General features: G+C 41.7%; 1 protein-coding gene across 1 annotated transcript in view; it reads right to left on the bottom strand.

Annotated features, from left to right (window-relative positions):
- Positions 1 to 7,737: 7,737 nt before the first annotated feature.
- The window catches only part of Orc5 (origin recognition complex subunit 5), a 115,237-nt gene continuing 105,005 nt past the window's right edge, over positions 7,738 to 17,969 (bottom strand). Inside the window, exon 14 of the mRNA XM_057758596.1 lies at positions 7,738 to 8,047. Coding sequence (XP_057614579.1) covers positions 7,981 to 8,047 — 67 coding nt within the window. The 3' untranslated portion in view covers positions 7,738 to 7,980. The remainder of the gene's footprint in view (positions 8,048 to 17,969) is intronic.

Here is a 17,969-nt window from a genome sequence, read left to right as displayed (position 1 = left end):
AGAGGTGCTCAAGTCGGTCTGAGATATCTCTTCTCTAAGAGAGCTGGTAACTGAGGCAAGGCTTATAGGGAGCTGATGGACAGAAGTGGTTCCAGAAGTGGGAACAGCAGGCATAACTCATTAATAAACGTCTATTCCAGAGTCCCCTCTCCAAAATGCAAGTATAAACAACACTGCCATTCCCACCACAGCCAGAATGGCCTTCATCAAGACAATAAATGATAACAAATTCTAGTAAAGACGCAGGGTGTAGAGGCAGGCAGAGAAAACCTTCTACACTATCACTATAAATGTGACTTAATCTAGTAAGCATGGAACTCAATATGGATGTTTCCCCCAAAACTAAAAATATAACTGCTGCATGATCTAGTATACTTTCCTTGGTATTTACCTGAAGGAATCTAAGTTAGCTAATAACAGGATATCTGCATCGCCATGTTATTGTGGCCCATCAGGGGGTGGAGGGATGAAGAAGATATGATATATGTATAGTTATTCATCACTAAAGGAGAGGGAAATTATATTATTTGCAGGAAAATAGAAAAATGAGATTATCATGTTAAGCAAAAGAAGACAGATTTAGAAAGACAAATATGGCATCTAATATGTAGAATCTAGACTGAAAATTAAGCTATTGAAATAGAAGGGACACGTTGGCTTGGGAAGACAAATGGGTGGGAGGGGAGATGAATAAGAAATTGTATTTTCCTATGTAGATCCACATCTGTCTGTCTTAAGGTCCTCTTTGTTGTCTAGGTTCTCTGCTGTTGTGGACTGTAGACTGGTTTTTCTTTTCTAGGAAGGAGAAAAAGATATGATCTCCTGAGTAAATTGGGATCATTGGAGAGGTAAAAGCGGAGAGGGGCAGAAAGAAGGGGAGGAGACAAAATAAAAAACAATAAGAAAAAGAAATTGTATTTTATCTCCCTTGACATTTACATTTCTGCTCCTTAAAACTATTAGGTTTTATATCAAGAATAGAAACCCTATTTCTCCTTCCTCCATTACCTGCTCATCACATTGCTATGGTCTGAATCTCTCGACAATGCATGTGCTAAAACCCTTTTCTGAATCGAAACACTATTACTGGAGTTGATGCCTTCATGAAAGAGATGCCTGGAGCAGGCCTTCACCGGAAACCAATTCTGGTGTCCTTATATTGGACTCATGTGATCTAGAACTGAAAAACAACAACAAGAAAACCTGTGTTGCTAAAAGCTGCCCAGTAGAGTAGATCTGGTATTTGCAGACACAAGATTCATGAGAGCATCTATTCCAGTAAAAATGTCTAAAAGCTACACTCTGAATTCTGGGACCACCTTTCAAGTGCCATTTGCAGATTAGGATTAATTTGTATTAATCTTATTTGTTGCCTAGATTGGTGCTTTTGTTAATCATGAACTAGCAACAAGACGTGAACAAGTCCTATAGACAAAGAAAAGGCAGAGCGCAATGTAATTGTCAAACCATGCGACATTTATGGACGACTTGGCCCTACCGTACTGCAATCTCTCATTGTGACCTTACATTACATCTTTACAAATACAATCTGCATTTGAGATTATCAAGTTGAAAAGAAGATGCCTAGCTTAAAATTTTCTCAAACATGCATTTTGTCAAACATATACACTTCCATGATATGACAATAACAGAGAGAAAAATAACAACAACAACAACAAAAAAAAAACAATCCTCACCTTCTAAGAGCCATAGTTCCTTTTTACAGCTCTTCCCTGGGAATAAGAAAGTCTTTCCCACAGCTCCCCAGCCAACTTTCCCTTCTGTTTCACAGAGCTTGGTGGGGGGGTGGGCGGGGGCTGCTAATTGGTAATTCTAAACAGGTCACTGTCAGGGGAAGTGTGGAATCATGATGAGTTCAGACTAATTTCAGGAGGTGGGCTAGATGCTAGGAAGGCAAACACTGTCATTATTAAAACCAGCAATCTCTACTAGATTTTCTGGGCATTCCTTCTGTTCTGTTGGGAACAGGGCTACACCCTTTCCATACATTGTATTACTTAAAAATAAATCCATCTAATGGGTATTATACCCATTTAGCAGAATTGCACACCGCGTGGTAGTCAAAGCAGAAGATCACACCTGGCCGAAGCACTGAGAGTAAGCATGATTGGAGAGCCCAGCATGGGTCAAGCCAGCCAGCACCCAGTATGGAGAGGGGAGGGGCTCCCTATCTTCTGGGGAATGACGAGTCGGTTTTCTTTAGGGTGGAGTGCCTGTACATCAGCCACACATCACTTCGCTGGATGGTCCCACACCCAGGACAGCACAAATTGAAGTTGATGGGTTATTATAAGAAAAGACAAGAAGTTGGGGCCGTAGGGAAGAGAGAATGGGTATGGAGAAAATTAGGGTAGCAGTTGGGTAAATATGACAAAAACGCAGTGTATGCAATTTTTAGAGAATTAATAAAACTATAATTAAAAAGGAAATGTAACAGCTATAAAACTAAATAAACCCAAAAGATATAAACCTTCATTATTTCCATGTCACAAACAGGGAAACTGAAGCTATGGTTAGTGAATGACTCCAAATTCATCATCAGTAACCGCTGAGCTAGGACTCAAGCCCGAAGGCTACTCCAAAGTGTGCAGCACCAAGACACTGCCCTATAAAGACCGCTCTCCTGCCCACAGAAACACGAGCTTACAAACCCAAGTGCGTCGTTCAGATACCGAGACAGTTATTAAGGAAAGTATGGCAGAACCATCAGCAGAAAGGAGCGGTAAGATAAGGAGGAGAAGTGTCCAAGAGAGGCTATAGGAAGGAGGCCTAAATATACCCAAATCTCGTTCAAAGTGGGGTACACTAAAACATTGTCTGTGACTTTTATGATGCCATAAGAAAGGTTGGAAGAGCCATAAAAGGGGTTAAAAACAAGTCCACAGGTTGCTAAGTTGTGGGAGAAAATAGACTACTGGATAACGAAACTCATATCTACTGAGTGCTTCCCTGTGCTCGGACTTGTTCCAACAGTTCTGTGATGCAAACATTATTTCCTGAATTAAAGATGTGATATGTAGCTCTAGGGGTTATAAAAGGATTAAAGACATAAGTAAGTGAAGTCTATAAAGTGCTTCTTTGCACAGAGTAGAGTCCTCCACAGATGTAGGCTGTGACAGCGAAGGAAAAAATCACAGGTCTTTCCACATTTCAGTGTGTCATTTTCATTGTAGACTATTATTATTGATAGCTATTGTTTGTTTTTCTAATTATTTTCATTAGCTATATTTGATAGCAATATTATCTATAAAAGTAGGGTATGACGTGGAAGATTGTTCCTTCAGGTAAAGAAACCATCGTAGATGAGATGCTGGCTGTGAGACTCTGAGGTGCACTTGTTGCCTGATGCAGACTCAGCACCAGCAAGAGCAGGAACCAAGGATCTTGGAGCTCATATTTATGACTCACCTGTTCCAATGACACCCGGATCCACACTCTGCCATTCTCAGGCCTGAGAGATGAATTTCTCAACCGATTTTAAACTGCTGGGTCTGCTCTTTACGAAACTTTTCTTTGTTCCTCTCTACACTGTTGGCCTTTGTCTGCAAATGGTCATAAAAGTTTCATAAAATGACAGGTAAGGGACAGGGAAAAGATGCAGGCACATGGTATTTGACACTCAAAAGATGTATGTGTCCTTCAGTGCACTCTGAACAAAGCAGTTCTCTGGGCATTAAAGTAATAACAAAGAACTCCGGGCCTTTCAAATAGTAAATTATATTGTCATGGGAGTTATTTTGTCCAATAAATAGCTGGTTTCACACACACACACACACACACACTACATACACAAACTAGATACCTTTTACTTTAGATGCACATTTGAGTCTTTGTAATGTCTGAATAGTTGGACAATAAAAAATGTGCAAAATTGCAAGTATGGGGGGTTGGAAAGCTGGTTCAGTATGTAGGAATGTCACTTGTGCCAGCATGAGGATCTAAGTTAGGATCCCAAGTAACCAAGAAGCCTGGCATAGGTTAGGGTGATGGTACACTTCTTTAATCTCAATATGCAGAAGGTAGAAGCAAACAGGTCTCTGTGAGTTCAAGGGCAGCCTGGTTTAAAAAATAAATTCCAAGCTGGCCAGGGCTACACAATGAGATCCTGGAAAACAAAAACCAAACAAAGATGAGGTATGACTACCCATCTGTACCTATAATCACATTATTGGCAGGGCAGAGACAGACAGGTTCCAGGACATTGCTGAAGGTCTAGCCTGGCCTAAACTGTGAGTTTCTTGTTCGGTGAGAAACACTGCTTCAATGCAGTAAGGTGAAGAGTGATAAGGGATCGTTCTAACCTCTACACGTATATATACAGCTATGTACACTCGCATGCATCACACCCACACAACACACATACAATGTAACTAGAATAAAATGTTTGAGCAGAGGATTCCTGCTTTCCTACCCACTCTTCTGTTTCCATCTTTCATGTCCTTATTTAGAGAGAATGTTAAGACCTCCATAATTAATTCCCACTTAGCGGCTACATCAAATCTCTGGAAATGGACTCTGTGTAGAAGACTGAACCACGTGAGACTCAGGAATCCTTGGCTTTGGATATTTCCGTGGGATGTTTATCAGATAGACATGGCATTTAGACATTATTATAGAATATTAGGCCTGAACTAAATTATCTTCCTTGCTTCTAAGTGGCACTATGTCTATCCTCACCCCAAGTGTTCTGTTTACTAGTGCAAGCAAAAATCACCCCATCCGGCAGTCTGTACGGATGATATCCAATGGGTGGAAACCTGTGCTTGTCATGGAAAGGTCTGGAACTTACCAGATGCTGTCCCTGCATTCATTGTGTGGTATGCATCTGATCTTGTGGGGCTTTTTGTAGGCTGTAATTTACTATATGACATTGTATTAGTCAGGGCTCCCTAGAGAAACAGAACCGGTGGGATGAAGCTATACATTCAAAGATTAATATTAAGTAAGTTTTAAAATAGTAGCAATATCAGAGTCACCCCTGGGAGCTGACAACCTAGTAGTTACTTTTTCCTTGAGGCTGGGTACTTCAGCATTTGGAGTAATCCATGATGGCTTTCTCTTACTGGAGAGAACCCAACAACTGGTAATAGCTTAGTCCACAAGGTGGGGTGTGCTAGCAGTTCCAATCTGACACCAGAAGCCCAGATGATTCCTCTGAATCTGTAAGCGAATCCCTGATGAAATGCCTTCTTTTGGTAAACAGCTTTGGTCGTAGTGAACACTTAATCCCACCATAACACTATTGTGAAATAAGCTGTGAGTGGTACCACTTCAGCATAGTCTCAATGATAAGTCTTCGAATAGCGCCTGACCTAAGAGAAGACCTGCTTCTTTGCTGGCCCCTGCAGACCCCTTACATTGTGTGTCAAGTCCCATGTCTCAGAACCATGGACAGCACCCGTCCCAACATTCTCATTTGATGAAAAGCAAATATTGCAAAATGACATTAAATTCTTTATGAAGGCAACCTAATTATTCAATACAGCAGCATGGGTGAGGTATATCATCTCATTTTCCTTCTTTCATAGTTGAAAAAAAAGAAAGCTCCCCAATATTGCTTAGGGTCTTAGCTGGGAACATCCTTATGGATTCCTGGGAATTTTTCTAGTGCCAGGTTTCTTGCTAGCCCCTCAATCAAAATATCTCTGTCCTTGTTCTCCATCTCTGTCCTTCCCCCATCTCTACCATCCTGTTCCCTCAAGTTCTCCTCCCCTCCTCATCCCCTTTTGCCCCAACCCCCAAGCTCCCAATGTTCTCACGAGATCTTGTCTACTTCCCCTTTCCAGTTGGATCTATATATGTTTCTCTTATAATTCTCCTTGTTACTTAGCTTCTCTGGGGTCATGGACTATAGGCTTGTTATCCTTTGTTAGTATCCACTTAGGAGTGAGTACATACCATGCTCATCTTTCTGGGCCTGGGTTACCTCACTCAGGATAGTTTTTTGTAGTAACAGGCATTTGCATGCAAATTTCAAGATGTCATTGTTTTTTATTACCTCTGAGTAGTACTCCATTGTTTAGCTGTACCACATTTATCCATTCTTTGGTTGAGGGGGCATCTAGGTTGTTTCCAGGTTCTGGCTATTACAAATGATGCTGCAATGAACATAGTTGAACAAAAGTCCTTGTAGTATGACTGAGCATCCTTTGGGTATATGCCCAAGAGTGGTGTTGCTGGATCTTGAGGTAGCCCTGTAGTCAGTTTGGTGACTATCTTAAATATTATCATAGAACCTTCATCCAGCAACTGATGGAAACAAATGCAGAGATCTGCAGTGGAAAACTGGGCTGAGCTCCCAAAGTCCAGTTGAAGAGTGGGAGAAGAATACGAGCAAAGAAGTCAAGACCATGATGGAGACACCCACTGAAACAGTCTACCTGAGTTAATGGGAGCTCACTAACTCCAGCCCGACAGTGAGAGAACCAGCAAAGGACCAAATTATTTCCTCTGAATGAGGATGCAGTTGTATGACTGCAGGGCCACTGGTGGTGAGACCAGGATTTATCCCAACTGCTTGTACTGGTTTTTTGGAACCCATTCTTTTTAAAGGGATATCATGCTCAGCTTAGATATAGTGGGGAGGGCCTTGGTCCTGCCTCAGAGTGAGGTACCAGACTTTGTTGACTCCCCATGTCTCTGAGGAGTGGATGGGGTGTAGGATAGGGGAAGATGAGGGGTGGAGGGAAGAGGAAGAAGGGAGGGAGAGGCATGTAAAATGAGAAAAGATAGCTTTTTTAAAAAATACATAAACAAACAAATTTTTAAAAAAGGAAAGCTCGGAGACAAAGCCTCACATGCAGGGAGGAGGGTGAAGCAACTTTGGAAAGTTCTTTAAAATGCAGATGATCTATAGAAACTTAGTGGTATTCTAAATCCTTCAACTGGCAACACAAAACTGCTGCCTTTTCTTTATTAAAATTAATTTTAAAATTGGGCCTGGGGAGACTGTTCAATGGATAAAGAACTTGCTATGCAAGCAAGCATGAGGAACTGAGTTAAATCTCAGCACCCACAAGAATGCCTGGCAGGTGTGTTTGCCCACCTTAAACACCAGTATTTAGGAGACAGAGACAGGAGATGCCCCCTGAACTGGCTAGCTAGACCAGCTGAGCTGGCAAGTTTTGTTTTACTAGAAGACCTGTCTCAGTAAATATGTGCAGAGCAGTTGAGGAAGACATCTGATGGCTGTGCTCGATTTACACACACACACACACACACGCATGCGTACATGCGCTCATACATACACAGACACACACTCACACCTGCACACATATACGTCCATACATATGCAAATATGTATAAACACTCTTAAGAACATCACATACATATGTACACACAAAACATAATGATTTAAAATTCTTCAGTTATATATAAAGTGTAAAGCTGAGTAAAAGCTGGGTGAGTTACACATTTACATAAATGGAATCATGTGCACACACGCGCAGGTGCATACGCTCCTGTGCACTAGTGGTCTTGGCGCCATCGACTTTCCTGAAAACGAATGTGAAATCGGTCACAGCATTTCTAAAACAGCGGTCTACGCGTGTTGTTGTTTTTAAAACAAATTCTTTAATGGAAGCAATGCTTTTCTGAAAAGGAATGCAACCTAACAGGATGAGTCCATCTTCAGGTGTTCTGGGTAAAGCAATGACAACCTCAAGCACAAAATTTGAGCGCTAACAAACTCCTTATCAGTCTTGTTCTGAGAACCCCACTTCTATCTCAAAGGACAATGAGGAGTGTGCACTGTGATTCCATTGCTCATAAAATACAGATTTCTCACCATAGGGTAACTTGCTTCTCTGGCTACATCATGGCGCATCTGGTGGGCTTGGGAAGGTTTGCCCAGGCTTCATCAGTGTCCGGGGATTTATGATTCATGGAGGAGATCAACAAACTGGTGCGAGCTGATTATGTTCTTGCTGAACGGCACCATCTGCCTCAACTTGTAGATCGTCAAAGATTTCTTAAACAGTGGTGTGGAATGATCTCATAAGAGGTGTTACCGGTGGTTTTCCAATGCCTGTTGATAGAAGTAGAATCAAAACCATAACCCTAGATGGTGAGTTTCTGAAATTAAATGACTTATTGTGTCTAAGTCTCCTATATTCAAAATGAGCTTTCCCTGACAGCTTTAGCAAAGTGGGAAAAAAGTGCTCCAGAATCTCTGAATATTAGTTTAGACCTAGTGGTTGTCTCCTTGGCTTATAGATAATAAGAGTTTAAAGTGTAGGATCTGGATGCAATAAGACTGTCTTGCTAAAAAGAAGTGTTAATCATTTGGAGTATGGCCTAAGATTCATCCTTAGGTGCGGTGACAGCAGCATACAAAATACTCGTGTGATCTCTCCGTGGTGGCTCCTTTAACAACGACAGTGAAAGCCGTGCTTATTTGGGTATTTTCTTTCCCCCTAAAATGATCTTATATCTTCATTGTCCACTTCCCATTTACTCTCTCGGTTAGGTTAGGGCCAGACTGCTAAGTTTACCGAAGGTCTTTGTCTCTCTTCCAGGCTGAGGCAAGTTGGAGCTGGTAGGCTCTTTCCTTCATTCTGCATGCCCACCCCCCCCCCCCAGTAGAGGCAACCTTGGAGAGTGTGTGTTCCAGATGTCACAGCAGATAGAATTCTGCCTGGCCAATATGGGGCTGTGATGAGAATGAGAAATAAACTCTTATTGTGTTAAACCCCAGAGATTTAGGGGTTGTCTATCGCAATTAATTACTTCAAACAATGCAGACCACAATTATCAGATGGCATTGAGATTTCTCACCACTAAAGACAAATCTCATTTTCACTACTAAATAGGGTATGCCAGGAAAGTTTTTTGTCTTGTTAAAGGGGGGAGGCGGAGAGATCTGTATTCACTCTATAGCATTGCTCTTAAAAACGATGCTCTTGGGTGCTTTGTGTAAAGATGAGCCTACACTCCCATTAGGTGGAATTGCAGCATGATTAATAAAAACCCAGAGACAGAAATTGGGGTTCAACCTGAAGGTCAGAAAAGCAAAATAGCCAGCCCTACCTCTTCCCTCTACCTCAGCCTGAGATGGTGATCCTACCTCCAGGAATCTCAGAATGAGACTGTGAGTGAGAGCTGTCTCCTCCTGTCTTATATTCCTCTCTAGTGCTGGGATTAAAGGCATGCACCACCACTGCCTGGTTTCTATGGATAACTAGTAGCGTGGTTAATGGGATTAAAGGTGTGTGTCACCACTGCCTGGTCTGTAAGGCTGATCTACAGCTGTTTTAGTCTCCGAACTTCAGGCAAGCTTTACTTATTAAAATACAAATGAGATATTACTACATGGAATGATGTGCAAAATAAAAATTTATGTCGTATTATCACTATCTTGGTCTTACAACTAGGCTGGAAGAACAATGTCTAATTCTACTATGTAATTCTCTATCTATCTATCTATCTATCTATCTATCTATCTATCTATCTATCTACACTATATAATTCTAGTATCTCTTATGCCTCTCCCAATATCCCCTAGTCTGGCAAAGCCACCTCTCCTGTGGGAGCTTCAATGTTAAAAGCAGTAATGTTTTGACAAACAATGGGAATACATTTCAAAAATAGACAATCTTAGATAGTTTCAACATTGAACAAGCATCATGGATTACTCTACACAAATAAAGACAAGTGTTATGTCACTAGACACCACAGCCTTATGAGACCACATCTTACGTTTTTGTCCTTGTTGACCGCACTATCCTTGTGTGGTACGTGGCTCCTGTTTTTTGAGCCATCTCCCGTTAGGGGGAGTGTATCACCCTAACTTCCTGGATTGAATCGCAGTGTGTGCTGAGTGCCAGAAGAGGACAGAGGAACTCAAGCTTTAACGGGCTTCCATCATGAGCTCTCTGCTCATGGAAGATGACTTCTCTAGGAAACTCATTGTTACTATAGAAGGCATCTGCCGCATTATCTTAGCCACAACAGGCAAAACCCAATGAAGCCTTCCTTTGCAAAAAGTTCCAAGCCAAGAACTTCATTCAGTGACCCGGAATTGATTGCGTGATTGTTAAGGTTGTAAAGGCCCATGGTGGAGATAAGATTACTATCTATAACTCACAAAAGAGACACAAAGGTTTGCCCAAGAATGTGTGTCGACTTCCTAGACCCACTCTGGACGAAAAACTCTCTATTTGAAGTGAGGTTTTCCCATTATTAGCGGATCTTTTTCCAAAGCAGCAGACTTAATGTTGCATTAAAGTTCTTGAAAAAGAAAACACTAGTAGCAAGTCCACCTGGTTTAAAGTCCCCACAGTAGCATCCGCCCAACACGGGTCTTAGTCCTCGCAGAGGGATACCTGTTTCCACATCACCCTTGCAATCCTTGCATCCCCTTCTCATCCATAACAAAAGAATGGCCATTACCTAAGGAGCAATTTTAAGGACAGGCTTGGTGACTCTGTACCTTATCCTCTTCTTTTCCACTCTGGAATTTGTTTGACTGCAGACGACATGCCGTTAGTTTCCTTTCTATCAAGGGTAAGTGTAGGCACAGCTCTGCCTTTTCAGGTGGAGGCTCCAACGTACCTGTGATGAGATGGTCAAATTCTGGGATTCAGACTAGAGACTCACTCTTATTACACACCTAAGTCACGCCATCCAGTTTAATATCAACAGGAAAGAAAACTGATTCTTCTTTGTTTACCTGGCTTCCTTGCCTCTCAGTTTAGAACCTGACTTGAGAACATGTGTAAAAGGATAGAAAATGGCAAAGCGGATACCTTGGGCAGACCCTGCCAAGGTAGGCGCCTAAGAGAACAAGACTCTTCAACAAGTTAGTGCAATGGGTTTACCTGGGGAGGGGGGGAGGTTAATGGGGGGAAGGCTGTCTGAGTGGGGAGAGGAGAGAGGCAGGGAGGCAGACAGACAGGAAAGTAAGAAGAGCCCGAGGAGGGACCGACTGAGAGGCACTTTTTAGAGGTGCACATCACCTGGCGACAGGTGATGTCAGTGCCTAGGCAGGATGGTCACTGCGCAGGAGCTAACAGCCCGTGAGCCAGCCCAGGCCAGAAGTCCATCATCCCAACTATGGAAATCTGTCCCATGGTTCAGCCTGTGAAGTTTTCAGGTTCTCTGTGATAGTTTACTGTAAGCAGATGGAGGAAGTAGAGGAAGGGGGAAGAGAATGAGGAGAGGAAGGAGGCAGAAGTGTAAGAGGAGGAGAAAGAGAAAGGAAGTGGCGGGGAGATTAGTTTGTATGCGGAAATGGTTCACAGGATCAAGGCAAAGACAAAAATTGCTGTGGCGCTCAGGAGGGAGAAGGATTCAGGGAGCAGGAAGCAGCAGGGCTCCTTCCAGGCTCACCTTTTCCCTGTCCTCTTCACTGCTGTCCTTGTAGGCAAGTTTCCTGCACGCCTCCAGACCGTCGGTATTTCGTGTTTCTTACATACTTCCTGCACGCCTCCAGACCGTACCGTATTTCGTGTTTCTTACATACTTCCTGCACGCCTCCAGACCGTACCGTATTTCATGTTTCTTACATACTTCCTGCACGCCTCCAGACCGTACCGTATTTCATGTTTCTTACATACTTCCTGCACGCCTCCAGACCGTACCGTATTTCATGTTTCTTACATACTTCCTGCACGCCTCCAGACCGTACCGTATTTCGTGTTTCTTACATACTTCCTGCACGCCTCCAGACCGTACCGTATTTCGTGTTTCTTACATACTTCCTGCACGCCTCCAGACCATACCGTATTTCGTGTTTCTTACATACTTCCTGCACGCCTCCAGACCGTACCGTATTTCATGTTTCTTACATACTTCCTGCACGCTTCCAGACCGTACCGTATTTCATGTTTTTTACATACTTCCTGCACGCTTCCAGACCGTACGGTATTTCGTGTTTCTTACATACTTCCTGAACACCTCCAGACCGTCGGTATTTCGTGTTTCTTACATACTTCCTGCACGCCTCCAGACCGTACCGTATTTCGTGTTTCTTACATACTTCCTGCACGCCTCCAGACCGTACTGTATTTCGTGTTTCTTACATACTTCCTGCACGCTTCCAGACCGTCGGTATTTCGTGTTTCTTACGTACTTCCTGCATACCTCCCGTACACACGGTGTTTCATTTTTCTTACATATCTGAAGGCATTTTTTTGTTTTTGTTGACAATCTGAGTCTCTTTTTTTTTTCAAAAGTTGTTAGTGTCTTTTTCTTATGTGAAGGTATTTGTGATCTTTTTTCCCATCTTTGGAGTTTGAAAGTTTCTGATTTTTATTTATTGGCCTTTTCTCCATTCAAATTAGAACTTCTTAAGAGCAGCCTTCACTGAAGACATTCTAATTAGTGTTTTTATTGGTTCAGCTTCTCCCTTTCTACTCTTTCTCTCTGTACTTTTAGTGCCATAGAATTTACACCCTTACATAACATGTAAAGGTATAATATGTAGTAATAGCTTTATAATTATAGTCACATGACTCTATAATTTAGAACAGCAGAAAAGGGGGATTTTAAAAATTTAGTTTTCTTTTTGGTGATGCTGACATAAATCCCAGGGCCTCACAAATCTAAGCAAGATCTCTACCTTGGGCTATATTTCCATCCCCAAAGGCAATTTCAGTGTAAAGATTTGTCTCTCTTTAGCTCTGGAAAATTTTCTTTTAGTATCTTTAGTAACATCCCTTGTTTTTCTCTGCTTTCTCCATTTTATTGGTCAATCCATAAAACACTAATTTCTTCATGTTACTAAGACATTTTGTTTGTTACATTTCAGCCCATGCATGTGCTGCATAACGTGTAAATCAGGTTAAACATATTTATCTCCTCAATGGTAAATAATTCATATTATTTAATAATTCACATTATTACATTATGGTGGAAACTTTCAAAATTCCTTCTTCGCATTTTTTAATCCTTACCATATATTATTATCTGCATTATCTGTTTATTATTGCAGCCGCTTTGCCGTGCAATAGCGCATCAGAATTTTCTGCTCCATCTGACTGTTACTTAGTACCCGTTGGCCCTCCTGTCCCCATGCATCCCCATCGCTCTCCCCAGCCTCTGGCTATCACCACACTCCCTTCAACTTCTATGGTAGAAGCTGTCTAAAATTCTACAGAAAGTCAGGCATAAAGCTTTAATCCCAGTAAACGGGAGGCAGAGTTAGATTGTGTGTGTGAGGTCAATCTAGTCGACATGCTGGCAGAGGAAGTGCATGGTAAAAGCTTGCTTAAAAAAAAAAGGTAAATCCCACATAGGAATAGCATTTGTCTGTGCCGGAATTTTGTTTAACATCGTGGTTCTCCGGTTTCGATCATGTCACAAATAACAGGATTTCATTCACTTTATGAATAAATAATCTCCCATCATCTGTATGAGCTACGTTTCCTTTATATGTTTGTCGGTTGATGGCTGGCAGATAACATTTCCTAGCCATTTCTCTATCGTTTCGAATGTCCACAGGAGGAGAAATGTCCCTTGGATATGACTGATCTTGTTTCTTTGTGAAACGTTAGTCAATAGCAATCCTTGGTCAGACGGCAGCTCTAAAGTTAGTCTTTTGAGGAACTTAAGTAGATTTTTAACCACTAAGTAATTATTAATGAACTTACATTGCAATCATTAATATACAAAGGCTCCATTGTCTCATCTTCAATGACCATTTGTTAACTTGTTTGTTTGTTTATGGGCTTCGTTTCTTTTTAATTTCTTCCTTTTCCCTCCCCTCCCCTCACCCCATTTCTTTATTTTTAGAGTCAGGGTCTTTACTCTTCAGCCCGGACTAACCTAAAACTTATAAAAGTCCTCCTGCCTCTGCCTCCCAAGTGTACCTACCATGCCTGGCTTGATCGCCTTGACAGTAGCCATTTCACTGGGGTAAGGTGGCATCTTCTTATGGCTTTGATAAGAGATTCTGAGAATTTCCCCCATGTACCTGCTGTCAATTTGCAGATTATCTTTTGAAAAATTCCTACTTACAGCTATCGCCATCAGTTAATCCTTTTTGTTTTGTTTCTCGTGTGCTTGAGGTATTTCTCACATATTCTGGATTCTAACTCTAGCTCAAATATGACGGAGTGTGTTTTCCTCCAGTAGATTGTGCTTTTCGCTCTATTGTCTGTTTTCTTTTCTGTGTAATTTTTTTTTTTTACTTTAGAGTATAATCTCATTTATCAGCGTAATTGTTTCCATTTTAAAACTTCCTTGATATTTGATATACTTTAGAATTTTGTAGAAGAAACGGATCTGGTGGAAATACGCTCTTGGCATTTGTTTGAGAATGTCTTCATTTCTAAAATTATAACCTTGCTGACTAAGATATTCTCAGATGTCAGATTTTTTTTTTCGTCCTAGCTGTGAAAAATCTCACTCCCTTTCTCCTGGCTTGCAAAGTTTCTGCTAACAAATGTGCTTTCAGGTTAATGGAACATCCTTGTATTACTGTTTTGTGGAAGCCTACAGATCCTTCATCTTTGCCTTAAAAGTTTGATTATAAACTGTCTTAGGATAGACGTCCTTGAATTAAGTGTGACTATTGTCTTTGATTTTCCTGTACCTGGAAATCTGTAACCTTTCTAGGAAGGGGAGAGATTTTTTTTTTTTTGTTTTTTTGTTTTGGTTTATCTTGCATTTTTCTTTCTTTCTTTTTTCTCTTTAATTCTTTTCTCACACATCAGAGTCCGACCCAGTTCCCCTCCCTCCACCACTCCCATGCCTCCTTTTACCGTTCTCCTCCCCAGATCCACTCTTCCTCCATTTCTCATCAGAAATAAAAAGAGAAAAAGAAAAAAAAAAAAAAGAGTGGGCTTCCCAGGGATATCAACTGAACACGGCCCAACAAGTTACAATAAGAATAGGCACAAACCCTGATATCAAGACCGGGCGAGGCAACTCAATAGGAGGAAAAGGGTCCCAAGCACAGGCAAAAGAGCCAGAGACACAGGAATGAGAAAGCTGTCAGTCAGCGGGCAGATGAAGTCAGTAGCTCAGTCTTTGGGTATCTGCTAGCACAGGACACACTGGCATTCACTGTAGTAAGCACAGTGCTGAGGCTCAGGTTCAAAGCCTAGACTTCCTATTTCTGCCTGTTGGAAGCAGGAGGCTGCTGCTTGAGATTAGAGGAGGGTTGGCACAGGCAACTTCTTTGTTCCGTCTTCTACGGCATGAGTTTCTATTTGGCTTCATTTGAAGCAGGCACTGTGGTCTCTTGTTGATTTCTTTCTTTTTTGTTTGTTTGTTTGTTTGTTTTTCGAGATAGGGTTTCTCTACGGTTTTGGAGACTGTCCTGGAACTAGCTCTTGTAGACCAGGCTGATCTCGAACTCACAGAGATCCGCCTGCCTCTGCCTCCCGAGTGCTGGGATTAAAGGCGTGCGCCACCACCGCCCGGCTCTTGTTGATTTCTTTAGCAGGTTTTTGGTGCATGAATAGTTGTTCTACTTGGATTGGATCTTACCCTGCTGCCGTCTGGTTCCACTTGCTTCCCTGCTTTGTAAAAGGTTTATTTATTTTTATTTTATGTGTATTATTATTTGTCTGCATGTATTTATGTGCAGGGGGAGGGAGAGAGAGTTTGGTGACTACTGTAGGCCAGGAGAAGGCATCAGATCCCCTGGAACTGGAGTTTTAGGCAGGTGTGAGCCACCATGTGGAGGCTGGGAAACAAATTCCAGTCCTTTGCAAGAACAGCAAGTGCTCTTAAACACTGAGCCATCTCTCCAGGTCTTTAAAAAAAAATCAATTTTAAACTCGTGGTAATTGAATAACATTTTTACTTCATAATATCTCTTTGTTCTCTTATTGTTCCTTATTGAACACAAGAGTAGTTCTTAATTTACAGGCAGCTCAGTACTAGCCGAGGTGTGGTGCACACTCCAGAACAAAGATGGTATAAAGAATGTGGAGACCCAGCAGTTGTAAAAGCTGTGATGCATTCTCCCAGAGACAAATCATGACTTTAAAGACAGGCATAGCCTTTAAATACATTCCTGATTATCTTTGAAAATGTAATCTGAGTTTTGCTTTTATTATTTTTGACATTCTCATTACTTGCATAATCTATTTTGGTATTCATGTTTTCTTTTTATGTCCTTGTCTTTTCTAAATCAATTCATTTTTATTTAGGATCACATATTCTCCTCATTGTGGACTTCCTACTTCACGTCTCTGGTCTTATTTATATACTGTACTATCTATTCCTTTGTAAAAATGGACTGTGCTATTTTTTTTCTAGTTTTACAATACAAATTTCCTTGTGTGATTTGTGTATGTTCTTGCCTATTCTCACCCCATGTGGAAAAGCAGTATCTCCACACAGAGTAACAGTGGTAGAAAGACAGAGTGGTGTTTATTTCAGAATAGGGGTGGAGATTTGGTTGGTATGTGGGGAATGAATTGGTCCCACCCAGATCCTCACTCCTCTTCAGACAGTTTGCTCTATCTCTCCGTTAATGGCATGGCTCATTTCTCCTCTCTCATTGCCACACTCTACCCCGGCCAGTGCCACTTACAGAGATCTTGTGAGTGTTTCCCAGCTGCTGGGATTCCTTCATGCGTGGCCTTATTTGCATTTGCACAAGAACACACACCCAGGACACAGCCTCGACAATGTCACTGCAATCACAAACATCTCTCATCTGCTGGCGGTTCACACAATACACAGTCCTTAGGAAAAGTTCTGGCCATTGATAGCTCAACTGAGGCTATCAGTCTATTTGCCATGATACTTGCTTTTAGTTAAAGTAAAATGATTTCTCATGCTATGTTGAACAGAGGTTTCTGAACCTCCCAGTCCTGCACCCGTTCAGTCCCAAAGAAACACACAGAGGTCTACATTAATTATAAACTGGTTGGCCTATTAGCTCAGGCTTCTTATTAACTCTTACATCCTACATTAACCCATAATTCTTGTCAGTGTTAGCCATGTGGCTTGGTACCTTTTATCAGTGAGGCATTCTCATCTTTCTTCCTCTGTGTCTGGGTCACAACTGCAGACTGAGTCTTTCCTCTTGCCAGAATTCTCCTGTTCTCATTGCCCCGCCCATGCTTCCTGCCTGGTCAATGCTAGGGGTAAGTGTCTACAGGAAGACACTTCCTAGTGAAAGGGGATTATCAATCTATCCTCAGTGCTTAGTCCTGAGATGCCTGTTTTAGGGGAGCCCTGGGACAGGAAGTAGAGAAGAAATGTATTTTTATCTCTTTGTTTCTGCTTATTTCCCCACTCTCCATCTGCAGAACTGATATTTTCACACAAGACACCTGCCAGCCCTGTCTGTTCCAGGACTTCTCACTAATAACAACAAGTTAAATGAACCACAAGTATAATTTCCTCTTTACAAACCTGATATTTTCCAACGGTTGCGGCACTCGGAATTATGGTAGCTTTATCTCCTGGGATAGTGTCTCATTTCCTATTCTGAGGTAGTTGTTCCCTTCTTCTGATAGAAGGAAGTTAGTCATCTGGTTTCTAGCAACACTATAAAAACTAGAAGAAAAAAAAACTTTGGAAGTTGCAAAACTGATGATTAACAGGAATGCTGTGGCCTTGTTTAGTTACGGGGTGCCACGCTGTTCACCCATTCACACTTGCTGATTGATTTAATGTTTGTAAATTTAGCTCTCCTCAGTCTCAGCTGATGTGTGGGTACATACACCAAGCAGACTGATATTTATGCCATAAGTGAGAAATAACTCGATAATTTATGAGTGGTGAAAACCCAAAGATGAGAAGGCTTTCCCCCAGAGAAAGAAGACACACACACACACACACACACGTTAGACAACTCTCCTTGGCACTTTCATTTTAAGAACGTGTGCATTTTATGGTGGAGTGGGAGAGGGAAATTGTGCAGCCCCCATGAACATTCCCTTTTATGAGCTGTCTCTGAGAGAGATGCATCTGTATAATGGAATACTTTTCTTTCCTTTCTGTCTCCATCGGCACAGAGGCTGAACCCATGCTGGTAAGAACGT

Source organism: Chionomys nivalis, chromosome 26, assembly GCF_950005125.1.
Source record: "Chionomys nivalis chromosome 26, mChiNiv1.1, whole genome shotgun sequence".
Taxonomy (NCBI): Eukaryota; Metazoa; Chordata; class Mammalia; order Rodentia; family Cricetidae; genus Chionomys; species Chionomys nivalis.
Note: the sequence above shows the minus strand (reverse complement) of the source record. Positions and strands in the feature narration are given on the sequence as shown.